This window comes from Heteronotia binoei, chromosome 6 (genome assembly GCF_032191835.1).
Source record: "Heteronotia binoei isolate CCM8104 ecotype False Entrance Well chromosome 6, APGP_CSIRO_Hbin_v1, whole genome shotgun sequence".
Lineage (NCBI taxonomy): Eukaryota > Metazoa > Chordata > Lepidosauria > Squamata > Gekkonidae > Heteronotia > Heteronotia binoei.
Genome location: NC_083228.1, coordinates 38,238,526 through 38,251,176, shown reverse-complemented (window position 1 = coordinate 38,251,176; position 12,651 = coordinate 38,238,526). Strand labels below are relative to the sequence as shown.

Below are 12,651 nucleotides of genomic sequence, written 5' to 3'. Positions count from 1 at the left end.
CAAGAAGTTTTTATGGAGGTTATGAGCTATTTGTTACTTCATTTAAAAAGCTATTTTAAAAGTATTTTGATCCAAACTTCCCTCAAAGGAGTTTACATGGCCGCCCTCCTTCCTATTTTATCCTCACAGCAATCCTCTGAGGTAAATCAGGCTGGGAGATGATTGGTGCAAAGTTACCTAGCAAGCTTAATGGCAGAGCATATCCCTAATCCTGGCTCAGCTTTCTAACCACAATACCACATTGCCTTAAGCTCCCATGACTTAATATTTTTCAGATTATACACAAAATCAGCCAGAAATATTAAAACTGTGCCCATACCACAGATTACACACCAGCAACACTCTTATTTACCTGCGAAAAAGTGAATTTCTGCACCATCTGTCCCGCATTTTTTTCACTAAACCGAAATAACACAGAGCTCTTGGGGGCTTTTAATAAAATGCTTGCTGAGTCAAGAACAGAAATACAGTCCTGTAAGAAGAAGATTGCTTTTTAATCCAGCAGATAGCATACCGTTAATGAAACTGCTTTTAAATGTTTTATGAAGTTTAAACACACCTGAGAGTCAATCTCTTTTTCCAATTGCATAAGTGGTTTAATGCGAAGGCAAACATAAATACTCTCTCTGGATTCCAAACTCTCTCTCTAAGATACAAAAAGAAAAGAAAAAGAAAAAAAGAAACCATAGTAGTTACTGGCTAAGAATTTTCTTTGTATTCCTAGGACTGACTATTGTCTTTCATTTAAAAAAAAAAATTTCCCCAGTCAACCATTTCTTCCTCATGCACAGGTTCCTTAGCACGTTGCCTCTTAACAGTGCAGAGGCTGATAATTTGTTCACTGGCTTAGTGACTCATACAGTGAGCCCTCCTAATAACAAGTCTGCAAACCCTATTGCTAGAAACCACAGCAGATGGAAGTCTATCAGCTGCAGCCTTCACACTATGATTATCCATAGCTGAATTATCACTTCTTTCTGTCCGTTATTATTCCACCCTTTCTGCAAGGAGTTCATGATGGGATATCCTCCCTCTTTTGTCCTTACAACCACCTTGCTCAGCTGAGAGAAGATGACTGGTACATAAACACTATGATTCACAGAGCAAGGGAGAGAAATTACCCAAAAATAGGGTTGCCAAACCCCCTGCCAGTGGAAACCCTGCTTTTGTGGGGTGTTTCTATGTCACCAGCCAGCTGGCTGATGGAGGGAAATCCCACCCCCAACTGGTCCGGAAGGTAACATGATATTATCACATGCCTGGAACTGACATAATCACACTGCTGACATCGCACAGCGATGTTCTAGTTTTGGGGCAAAATTCTATTGTAAAATCAGCTACAAACCATAGAATTTTGCCTTAAACTAGAGAATCACACCCAACGTCGGTGCATGCACACCATATGTAAAGTGCATGCAGGAGTATATCCCAGAGAAGACAAGGATCTTGCCTCCAGCTGCCAGGTAGGACCCTGGAAACAGATCCCTTCTCCAGCCCCGCTGGCAAGCCCTGAGCAGGAGGTATGTGGCCAAGGTGGGCATAGCACAGCCTAGGAAGGACATGTCTCTCACCATGGCAAGGCTTTCTTCCTCACATCTGCCCCTTTATTTGGGATGAGGTCACCTGGGGTCCCCCCCTCAACCCAGGTATTCCTGGAGGGCACTTCTAGGCCCCACTAGAATTCTCCCCAATACCCTTAACAGCCAATCAACCCCTGCTTAAATCTGGGCTTCCCAGATTCCTGTCAAACACTAATCACTACATTATACTGGCTTTTCATCTCCAAGGAGGTTCATTTAGGTTGCTTTGACATTATACACTGAACTGTGAGATTTTAAAAGTAAGTAAATTTGTATTTTGTTTACTGCATCTTGTCTACAGTCTCTCTTGGTCATGGCCAACTTCCAGCTTCTTTGACTCAACTCTTTTATTAAGACAGAAGAGATGGAATGCATATACACTCACCCTGCTCTTCACAACAGAAACAGTTGTTTTTGATCTTGACAGGATCAAATTCAAGGATCAATTCAGAGAGCCAGCACAGTTTAGTGGTTAAGAACAGTGGACTCTAACCTGGAGAACCAGGTTTGATTCTATAGTCTTCCACATGAAGCCAGCTGGGCGACCTTGGGCCAGTCACAGCTCTCTCAGACCCCGCCCCCAAAAAAGTCTAGCTTACCACTTAATGGTGCATAATGCTAAAAAGAGCTAGTACCAGGCAGCCAGACAGTCCTAAGATCTCCTTGCAATACCACACACAATGCCATACAATAATTCCCACCAGGTCTATGCTTTGAAATTAGCTCTGCTGAGACCAGCACTTTCATCAAACTATGCAGAATAATGCAGCCTTACTTGTCTTACCTGGCTGATATCAGAGATGGAGGAAAAGTCTTCGTAGAGATTTCTTTTAATGTCAGTGGCATCCAGTGAGCCGATTCTTGGGGTCATCTCAACCGGTTTAACAAAGGATGGCCTAGAAATCGCTAACTTATTCAAATCTGCCTCCATCCTATTTTTGAAAAGGAGAGACCTTGTTTCACTGCAGTGCACAATTGAGATATGGACAGAACCTAGTTTGGTTATGCAAACATTTTAGTCAGAGCTTATACTTGCAATGTTCAAATGAGCAACCTCCTGACAGTCTGTGAGGGGGAGAAGTGATGTCACACAACACATGGGCATTACTTGAAGTAAAAACCCAGACATCAGGTGAGCATATCAGATGACCCCCGTAGGCAGGGGTGGCCAAACTGTGGCTTAGGAGCCACATATGGCTCTTTCATACACATTATGTGGCTCTCAAAGTCTCCCACTGCCCAGTCGGCTAGCTTGGAGAACGTATTTAAAATTAAAGTGGCTTTCTTTTCACCTCTCCCCCATCTATTGCCTTCCTTCCTGTCTTGCAGCTCTCAAACATCTGAATTTACTCTATGTGGCTTTTATGTTAAACAAGTTTGGCCACCCCTGCCCTATGGTTTGGGGGTGGGGGTGGAATACCAGAGTGCCTTTCCACATGCTGACATTACACTGAGATTTTCACCCAGACATGACATCATGATAGCACGTGACATCATTTCCATTCCTTGCTCTGCCTCTGAAGTGCCAGGAGAAGGTTTGGCAACCCAAATATTTGTATTTATACCCCACTTTTCTCTGTAATGGGGACCCAAAGCAGCTTACAGAGTTCTCCTCAGACCCTGACAATTGTCAATAGTCAAATAAACAAGGGAAGTCAGTAACACTACTAGTTGTAGATTACTTCTGTCACTCACCTATAACAATACTTTAAAAGATACACATACATGAGACACACAACTAGATTATTAGGCCTGGTTCATAACTAGGTCTGACGCCAAATATAAGAAAGGTGTTATCACTTCTGTTCTGAAGGAGCTACAGGACACGGCTCTAATACCCAGCCAAGAAATATAGTGGATATACTTCTAAGGAAACCTTAAAACCAAGAGATAAAGTTCCAAAGCAGTCTTGGAAATGAAAACAGACAACGGAATTTAGCACAGCAATCCACAGAAACATGCATGCAACCAAAACAATAAGCATGTTAGAGCACCAAGTACCAAACAAATATATTAAATTGTTCCCTGCTCACCAAATAGTTATGCAGCACTGTTACCACAACTGGTCCCGTCCCATTGTTGGAGAAATTAGCTATGGAACTAGTGTTACACCTCAAACAACTTTTTATTGGGGAATATTAATATTTCTTAGCTCAAAATGGTAGGCCTACGAGAGGTGAGGTGAATGGGATCTATGTCTATGTATACGGAGATAGACGACTGAAAATCCTTTGGTTAATAATAGATTTTATTATAGGCATAGGGTTTCAAATAGTTACATCCCAATCAAACAATTTCAAGCATACAAGAGGAATTACAAAGAGGTTCGCTGAATCAGTATGGGTGGGGGAAGGTGATACAATACCTAGATCTTTGGAGGGTAGACTCAGTCAGAGGAAATGCAAGGCCTCTGGAGGGAGATTTCTCTTGAGAGGAAGGGGGGTTGCGGGTAGGAAGGGGGTGGGAAAGGAGAGGATGGAGGAATTCCCTTTTTTTCTCTCTTCATCTACCAGGATCCTCTGAACCCGCTCCTAAACCTGACAGGTTTGGTTGTCTGTTTTCTAGGGTAAATTACGTCACATCACTCAATTAACCTACCCAATGAGGGGGAAGAGTGTCACACCAATGGAAAACCAGGGTGTCATATGTGTAATATCCAATCAGAGACCATTAGTATCATAGATCCATACCCCAACATAGGAATTTTAATTACACTGGCCAAATGATTTTATGGCCTTGTTTTCCCCAAAACTGGTTCCTTTGAAGCTCCCCAAAAGTAATAGATTTCTCTCTTAGTGTCAAACATGGATGGGCATCCATCAAGTGGTCAGGGGACTGGTTGACTTTGATGGCCTTAGCAATTAATTAAAAAAATAGAAACTCTGTTAAAAGTCAAAATTGTGAGATCGGTTTACAGCTTATACCACACATTCACAACAAGATGAGTACTTAACCTCTAACCTTCGTGTTTCTGTTGCCTTGCCCTGAAGAGTACCAGATACAAGCCATTTATTTGTGTTGGAGGTTTCCTGGTAATATGCTTTGATAACAGGACTTTAAAGGTTGCCAAAAGAGTGAAGGAATTTTTATAGCTGTGCCCACATTTGTCACTCTCTGAGCCCGGAACATTTTCATTCCCAGGAGCAGAAAGATGGATGCTTCTCAACCTTTCAGCTGGCCACATGTTGTTCTGGCTTGTGAACCAGAACCACATTACAGACCTGCTTTGGGTCAAGAAGGAACTGGATTTTTCTCCCTTATGTGCAAGAGAGACCATTCCAATTCAAATGGGCATTGCTGTGCCATATTTAATATTCTAGGGTTACATTGCAATATCACATTCTAGGGGTGCATGGTTTGGGAATAAGCACAGGGGTGTCTTCCTGGATATCACTAGGAGAACCAGAAAGGTACAAAAGATCACACACCTATGCCTACCAAGGTCCAGTTCAGTAAGGATTTAACAGGATTTTAAGGTTTTTACTAAAACTATGACGAGATGCAATCACACTTTAAGCAGTCAAAACACAAGCAATAAACTAGGAAAATAAGGATTGGAAGGTTGAGGGTCAATTATGGGGTAATATTACCTGTCGTCCAAAAAGATAAGCTAGAAGAGAGGAGCATGCATGGGCAGAGTGACACACTCAAATAGGCCCAAAATAGCATAAAGGGGTGTGTGACTTGCCTAGGCACCCAACAGAATGCACACTTTAGGCATGGCTAGGCTCCAATTGTTATACTATTTTGGGGGTGTGGTCTCTCTCTGAGAGTATGATGGGTTTAAAGACTGTTAATGGCCCATCCAAGGTAACTGAATAGGTTCCTAGGTTTAAACGAAAGATGGGAATGGGTGCTAATGGGTATCAGGAAGGGCTGTGATGGGTCTTAATGTTAGTAATAATGTTTATCTTGGTATCCCCGAGGGTTGCGGCAGGAATGATGGGGTTTGTGCACCATTACATTACACCAGTACACCAGGTATACACATTAGCATAAGGCAGGGGTCCCCAACCCCCAGACCAGTACCTGTCTGTGGCCTGTTAGCAACTGGGTCGCAGAGTGAGGCAGAGACCGACGCCTTCTCCTCATTTAAAGACCCCCATGGGGGGGCAGGGATGGGGTGTGGGGGCAGCCTGGGACAGCAAAAACCCCAGCACCCACACCAGGTTGTGGAAAAATTTGTCTTGCACAAAACTGGTCCTTGGTGCCAAAAAGGTTGGGGGCCACTGGTATAAGGTATGACACAAAAGGGGTTGGGTGGGGTGCAGGAGACATGAGAGGATTAGCCAGATGTTGCCAGTCAGCTTTTGAGTATGCAAATACCTACCTGGTGGAACTCACTGTTACTGTCATTACATTGTAGCGTAAGTGTGTGGGGGGGGGAGAGACAGATCGCCTTGAGGATGCCTGTTTTCAACTTTAGACAGAAACCCTTTGGAGAGCCTTGGCTGATTTTTGGCTTAAGATCAGAGTGTCCTCACTTGCCTTGCTTTTGGAATCTCTAGTTCATGTCAGGAGGTGGGGACACTATTTTTCCCATGAGTTAGGCAGTGCTTCTTGGCTACAGCATGTAGTTAAAGCAGTATAGTGTAGGAGAGAGAAACAACAGCAAGGAGAAGGATTTTTAATCTATCCTGTCCTGCACAGGGAAATACTTGGGGTAAGTAAACACCAGGCAACCAGTGATCCAAGCAGACCTTGGGCCTACACAAAAACTGGGAGGGTTTGGAGACCCAGGAGGACAGTTTGGCAGAGAACCAAAATCTAAACAGCAATCCAACTACATCCAGAGAAAGAGAAAAGCACATGGAACAAGGTTGGGAGAGCAAGAATGCAGGACACACAGTGGACACGCCATAAGAAGCAAGCCAGACTTGGAATAATGGCAGGAGCTCAGGAAGAAAAGAATTGGATTTCCCATTCTTGGAACGAAACTTGACAATTTCAGGCAAAATCAGAAGCCAGTCTCTTGAGTGGCTAGGGCCACCTCCTGCCTATTCTTCTGACAAATCCTACGTCTTTTATCCTGCTTCTCCTAGAAAGGGGATTGCTGAACTTTGAGTTTGGCAGACCAGGTAGGCTAGTCACAGGCCAAGAGGTAGAAACCAATACCAACAAAATGGAGGGTGAAAGGTCACGGCAACAGAAGACCAAAGGAGAGAAATGAATACAATTTGGAGCACGTATGTTGGCATATCATTCAGAGAACTTGAAAGCAGTGTTCTACATCTATTAGCAGAAGAAAAAAAAATGAAACCCTTTAGAATATTTTGAATTCCCTCTTCCAGCTCTAATTAAGGAACAATTACTCCTCCTGACTATTCCGCACTATTGTGTTTAAAAAGTAAGCACATGAAGTAAGAGGTGGGGCAGTCCATTGCTGTAGTACCCATTCAGTGGCTTATTGAGAGCCACATTCACAGTTGCTATCGAGCACTTTTTTCCATCCCTGGGATGAAGCCTGCACCTCAATTATGCTTGCAGCTTACGCATTCTTCTGTTTAAAACACCTACCAACACCAGGCCTCCTCAGGCAAGGGCCCTGATTACTCTCCTGAAAGATGGGGCAGGTGCCACATTAATAAGCAGAATTCAGAAGAACCATAGGTCAGAGTCCCGTGTGGCTCCTGAGCTACTGAGTCTATTGCTATCAAGATTTCTCCAGCTGTCACAGAACACAGTTAAGCTGTATTCCTCACCTTTTATAAAGACCCACTTGCAAAACAGAATATTACTTTTATTCTTTTTAAACTATTTATACCTGGCTTGCCTTTTCTGACTAAAGTGACTAGGGTCAGAAGGGGGAAAGGGTTTCACTGTGGTACAGACAAGGGAATTTTGAGTTCTTGCTCCTGCCCAACAAAACATGAAAAGCCAGACCAGATAAAACTACTACTTCTGCACCAAACTATTTGGTGTAAAGGACCTCCTTCCTCTCTTACAGAGTCACTCCACTATCTACATTTTCTTCCTTAGGGTCACTCCTCTTCATTCTGTTCCTATTTTCTTTGGACAAGAAAAATGATATTGCAGCCACCTTCGGTCAGACAATGACACACCAGGTGGGGGGCTACACAGTGAAGAGAAGAAATAGTGCAAACCCCTTCTTCTTAATAATCATGTCATGTTAGCAGTTCTCCACATGGAAGTGCTCCATGGATATTTCAATTCCTACATGTTGATTCCTGTAGTAAACAAAACAATCTAACCTTACCATACATACCCAGGATCCCAAAACAGACGATTTCTTTCGTTTCAGAAGGAAGAAACATTGCAATAGCAGGAGTCCCATGGGAAAACAAAGCCTCACTACAGGAAATAAAAGATGACTATTGACCTGTACGGTGCTGTGCTGTACGCAGTTTTAGCCTTTAGCAAGCAGATATGGAAGTTTCAGAAAAGCAGTTAAGTTTTTTTTAAGTAACCAAAAACTTTATGCCAAACCTTTCATATTTTAAAACAAAAGCTTACTACAAAGCCTACTGTGTTTAAACAAAGCCCATAACCCTCTACTAGCAGTATACAATTCTGCAAACTTTTAGACCCACCTTTCCACAGCTCTGCACTGAAACATACACAAAGATATATCAAAGTAAAAAATTGAAACAATTAAGTCTGCAAAACTAAAAGTAGATTACAAACACCCGAAGACAACCGTGTACCACCTATAACACGCACAAAGAGATACTTTAAGGTGTGAAAGAACCTAAGCAACATCACAGATTAGACTGTTAATAACAACAGTAATGCATTTACTGTTACCCAAAGTAATTCATTGGGAAATTAGCTTTTAAGGAGGCAGATAGAGGGGGTAACTGGGAATCTCCACCTTTGTATACCAGGATCTTTCCCTTAGAGCGCTCTCAAAAAAAAACCAACAAAGCAGATATTCAACTGGTAAGGTTTTTATTAAAAGAAATAGAAATGAAATGCATACACACACAAGAACACATACAAGAGGAAAGACAAGGGGGAATGGGGAGAAAGCAATTTCAGGAGAGATTGCAGCTACCAATCTTGCAGAGGTCTGGGAATCAGCAGCAAAATGGCCTGTGTTCCATGAGAAGAACCCACAGAATAGGGTTGCAGCCAAGAACACACAACAGCTATGGAGCTGGGTGCTTATATTTACTGTAAAAATGCTTCATGGGACAGATGCTGACATGTCAGCCCTCAAAATAAAGTACTTTGATGGTTTGTCCAGAGATAAACAAAGATCTGGGGAAGCCCTGATGCTCTTCTTGAGTTGGACCGGAGGTGCAACAATAAATGTAATTGATTGTTTTATGACCCCTTGATTGCTAGATGGGGAAACTATCAGGGTTGTGTTTAAAAAGGCAAAGGCAGTCCCCTATGCAAGCACCAGTCATTTCTGACTCTGGGGTGATATTGCATCACAACATTTTCATGGAAGACTTGGGGTAAAACAGGTCAGGAGGAAGAAATTAAATTAAATCTAGATGATGCCAGATGTTTTGATGCCAGATGTATTGTATCTCCTTAGAGTACAGGGAGGATGCTAGACATTCAGCCACCTGACTTCCAAATATATTCTCAGGCTCATCCTGACTGGCATCCATTTTGAGTCACTTCTGAGTCAGGCAGTGTGTTGTATGTATGATATCTGGAGTGATATTCTATTTGTTTGGGATTCTTTCTGAGCAAATAGGAGTCTGCTAACATCATCTGAGTGTACACCCTGATTAACATAGTAAGTTATATTTCAGTACATGAGGACAGGGTTAGGCTACATGACCAGAAAGGGGAAAACTTCATCATGAACACAGCTAAAAGACAACTCTATTCATCTTATTTCCATTTTAGAGGAAACTATTTCATGAAATAAACCACACAAGAGATTCTGCAAGGTATTCAGCTGTTAACATACAAAATAAATCCAATAGCAAAGCACTTTTTCAAAGCAGCCCTTAATACTGAAACATATTAAATACCATGCTTTATATGACTGCACCTGCACTAACAACTTCGAGCTTATTTTCATTCCAGGTGAACATATTCATAGTTTGTTCTTATGTCTTCTTTCCCATTAAGTGTGAAAGAAAGGGTTATTGCTTACTTTTAAATTCTCAGTGGCTTGATGTCAGTTTCAAATGTCAGTCACCTCCTTGATAAGAGAGCTGCAAGTCCAGCATCTTTCTGCCACAAAAGATTTCCCAGAGTCACCTAGCAATCAAAGCAAGCAGCTGCCCAACCTAGTAGAGATCAGACAGGGTCAGTGTCCTCGAGGTAACTTCTCTTTAAGACACAGGTGTCTCTGAAAGGGATTGAATTCTATAGCTACCAAAGAGTTTGCCCAGAGTTGCCAAGAGGCAAGGTTCTCATTGGCATGACCTGCTTTTCTCTCTTCTAGCCATATCAGGTTTTCCCTTTATAATCAAGGGCATAGGTTATTCCAGATGATCATTATTTACAGCTTCCTTCAAGACTGGAACAACTTGGGTTTACTTCAGGTGAGATTAAAGAATCCTCTCCGATCTCACCTGAACTCCTCACTTTGATCCTGTAGTTTAAAAGAAAAGGGAGGGCAGCAAAGTATTAATGCTGTTTAGCTGCCTAGGCCTTTCCTGTTTCCTCAGCTTTACAGCAACTACCTGGTGTGCAAGTAGGGTAGCCAGGTCCCTCCTGGTCACCAGCAAGGGGTGGAGGGTAGGGGCTGAGGTGTAATTCCAAAGGATTCCCAGGTCCTACCATGAGGCTGACATCCTTATGCGTGAGCCCAAGATGGCAGATAGATTCCACCTGCTGCCACACATTTGTGTCTCCCAAGAGATGGTAACCCTACCCAGTGGCTCCTTCTATCCCAGGGGTGGCCAAACTGCAGCTCAGGGACCACATGTGGCTCTTTCACTCATATTGTGTGGCTCTCAAAGCCGCCACCATCCCAATGGCTGACTTGGAGAAGGCATTTTTCTCTTATCCAACCCAGACAGCGACTTGGAGAATGCATTTAAAGTTGCTTTATCTCCTTCTCCCTCCCCGATCTATTTTCCTTCCTTCCTGCCAGCTCTCAAACATCTGACATTCATGTTTTGCAGCTCTCAAACATCTGAAGTTTATTCTGTGTGGCTCTTACGTTAAGCACCTGGCCACCCCTGTTCTATCCCATACCTGAAACTCCCGCAGCTGCTTCATAGCAGCCACAGCATTCCCTTAGGCATGACTATACCATGGTGCAGTCGCAGCAGGGCACTCTTTCTGCCACTCCCTCCCTCCTCCAAATGAAAAGAAGAGGGGAGCAGCACCCTCTCTGCTTCTGCGAAACCTTCCCGGAAAATGCAACAGGGAGGGCAGCCTCCACCCGTATCAACATTCCCCAAGCCACAAAATACAGCAGCCGGGGGAGGGAGGGGATGGGAGCCTTTCCTCATGCCCCAGCCCTGATCCAAGCCGGGGCCTTATGCTTGCTTGAGTACCCAGTTTGCTGGGGGGGGGGGGGGGAGCGTAGATAACTGGGGAAGGAAATGGCAAATTACCCCATTAAAAAGTCTGCTATGAAAACGTTGTGAAAGCAACCTCACTCCAGAGTCGGAAACGACCCTTGCTTGCTTAAGGGACTGTCTTTAAAGCAACCCCCGCTCGGTAACCCACTCACCAAACTCCCAACGCCGCCCGTAACTCACCCCTAAAAGCTTCTATAGCGCAGCCATATGCAAAACTAGTCTTCCTCTCCCCCGAAAGCAAACCGAGCCGCGGTCCCTTTTCAAATCCAGCCAATAGGAGGCACCTTGAGCCGCGAGGCTCATGGGAGTGCGCCATGGAGTTTGCTGGGAAAGGTAGTTTTCTCGGAAGACGCGTTGTTCCGCGTGGAGATCTTTTGAGAGATTCCTTCACATCCTCGCCGATACGATGCATGTTTGGTCGACAGTAAGCCCAGCCGGGATCAGTGAGAGCCGCACGTGGTAACCGATTCCATTTTGCATTCTTGTTCTGAAGGGAAGGGTTTTTTTAAAAAAATTATTTTATTTAGAATGTTTCTGATACATTAAAGCAAGCAAGAGTAACTTAGAAACATCAAAGAACAGAGTAACCTTGAACAAATTATAACATACCACAGGTACAACAAATAACAGATATGATTCTACCATCGGTAAATGTGATAATAGTATAAACGCTATTACCAAAAACAAACAAACAAAAAGAATTTACATTAATAACTGATGCACCAAAGCTATAAGTAAAAGTAAGCACTAATTCCAACCGGAGATCACATAAGGTAAGTAGAACACAAATCTCGTCTAATAAATAGAACAATAAATATTACAAAGCAATTAAGGATCATGGCACAATTCAATTCTCTTCCATATAAGCTATCATAGAAAACCATTTAACACCAAAAGAGGTCCAATCAGCACAGTTTTGAGAAGTTTCCAATTTGGTAGTAATTTTTCCAAGCATAAAGAGATTCCAAACTTTTTTGTGCCAAAATGGCAGTGATGGGCCCTTGTCATCCTTCCATTTCGATAGATCCAAGAGGGCAGCCATGTTGTCTGAAGCAGCTGAACAAAGCAGGAGTCAAGGTCACCTTTAAGACCAGCCAAGTTTTATTGAGAATGTAAGCTTTCATGTGTCCTCTCTAAGCACACTTCATCAGAAGAGGAGATCAGGTATTGTGGGCTGAAATAAATGCAGTTTGTTGATTAAGAGGGCAAACTGGCTGTGGTCACATGATAAAACAGTGTGGCTTGGCCATTTGGTCTGGATAGCCATAAAAGGTAATAAAGTTCCCTGCCAATTGGTGTTCTGGCAAATCACAGAAGGACATGTATTTCCTAGTTGTAGGCTACCTAATTTACTTATCAGCATCAATCTATATATTATAAACATCATTCTAGTCTGCCATTAGAAAACAAGAATACATAAAATGAAAATGGGTTAGATCAGGGGTGGCCAATGGTAGCTCTCCAGATGTTTTTTGCTTACAACTCCCATCAGCCCCAGCCAGCATGGCCAATGGCTGGGGCTGATGGGAGCTGTAGGCAAAAAAAAACATCTGGAGAGCTACCATTGGCCACCCCTGGGTTAGATATATGTAATGAGATGAATAGCC

The 12,651-nt window shown here is 43.0% G+C and overlaps 1 protein-coding gene across 1 annotated transcript in view; it reads right to left on the bottom strand.

The window, feature by feature from the left end:
- Positions 1-11,283, bottom strand: part of KIF20B (kinesin family member 20B) — a 56,762-nt gene extending 45,479 nt beyond the window's left edge. Inside the window, exons 1-5 of the mRNA XM_060241303.1 lie at positions 11,225-11,283; positions 9,661-9,796; positions 2,365-2,512; positions 560-646; positions 353-472 (exon numbers count right to left, since the gene is read on the bottom strand). Coding sequence (XP_060097286.1) covers positions 353-472; positions 560-646; positions 2,365-2,511 — 354 coding nt within the window. The 5' untranslated portion in view covers position 2,512; positions 9,661-9,796; positions 11,225-11,283. The remainder of the gene's footprint in view (positions 1-352; positions 473-559; positions 647-2,364; positions 2,513-9,660; positions 9,797-11,224) is intronic.
- Positions 11,284-12,651: the final 1,368 nt, after the last annotated feature.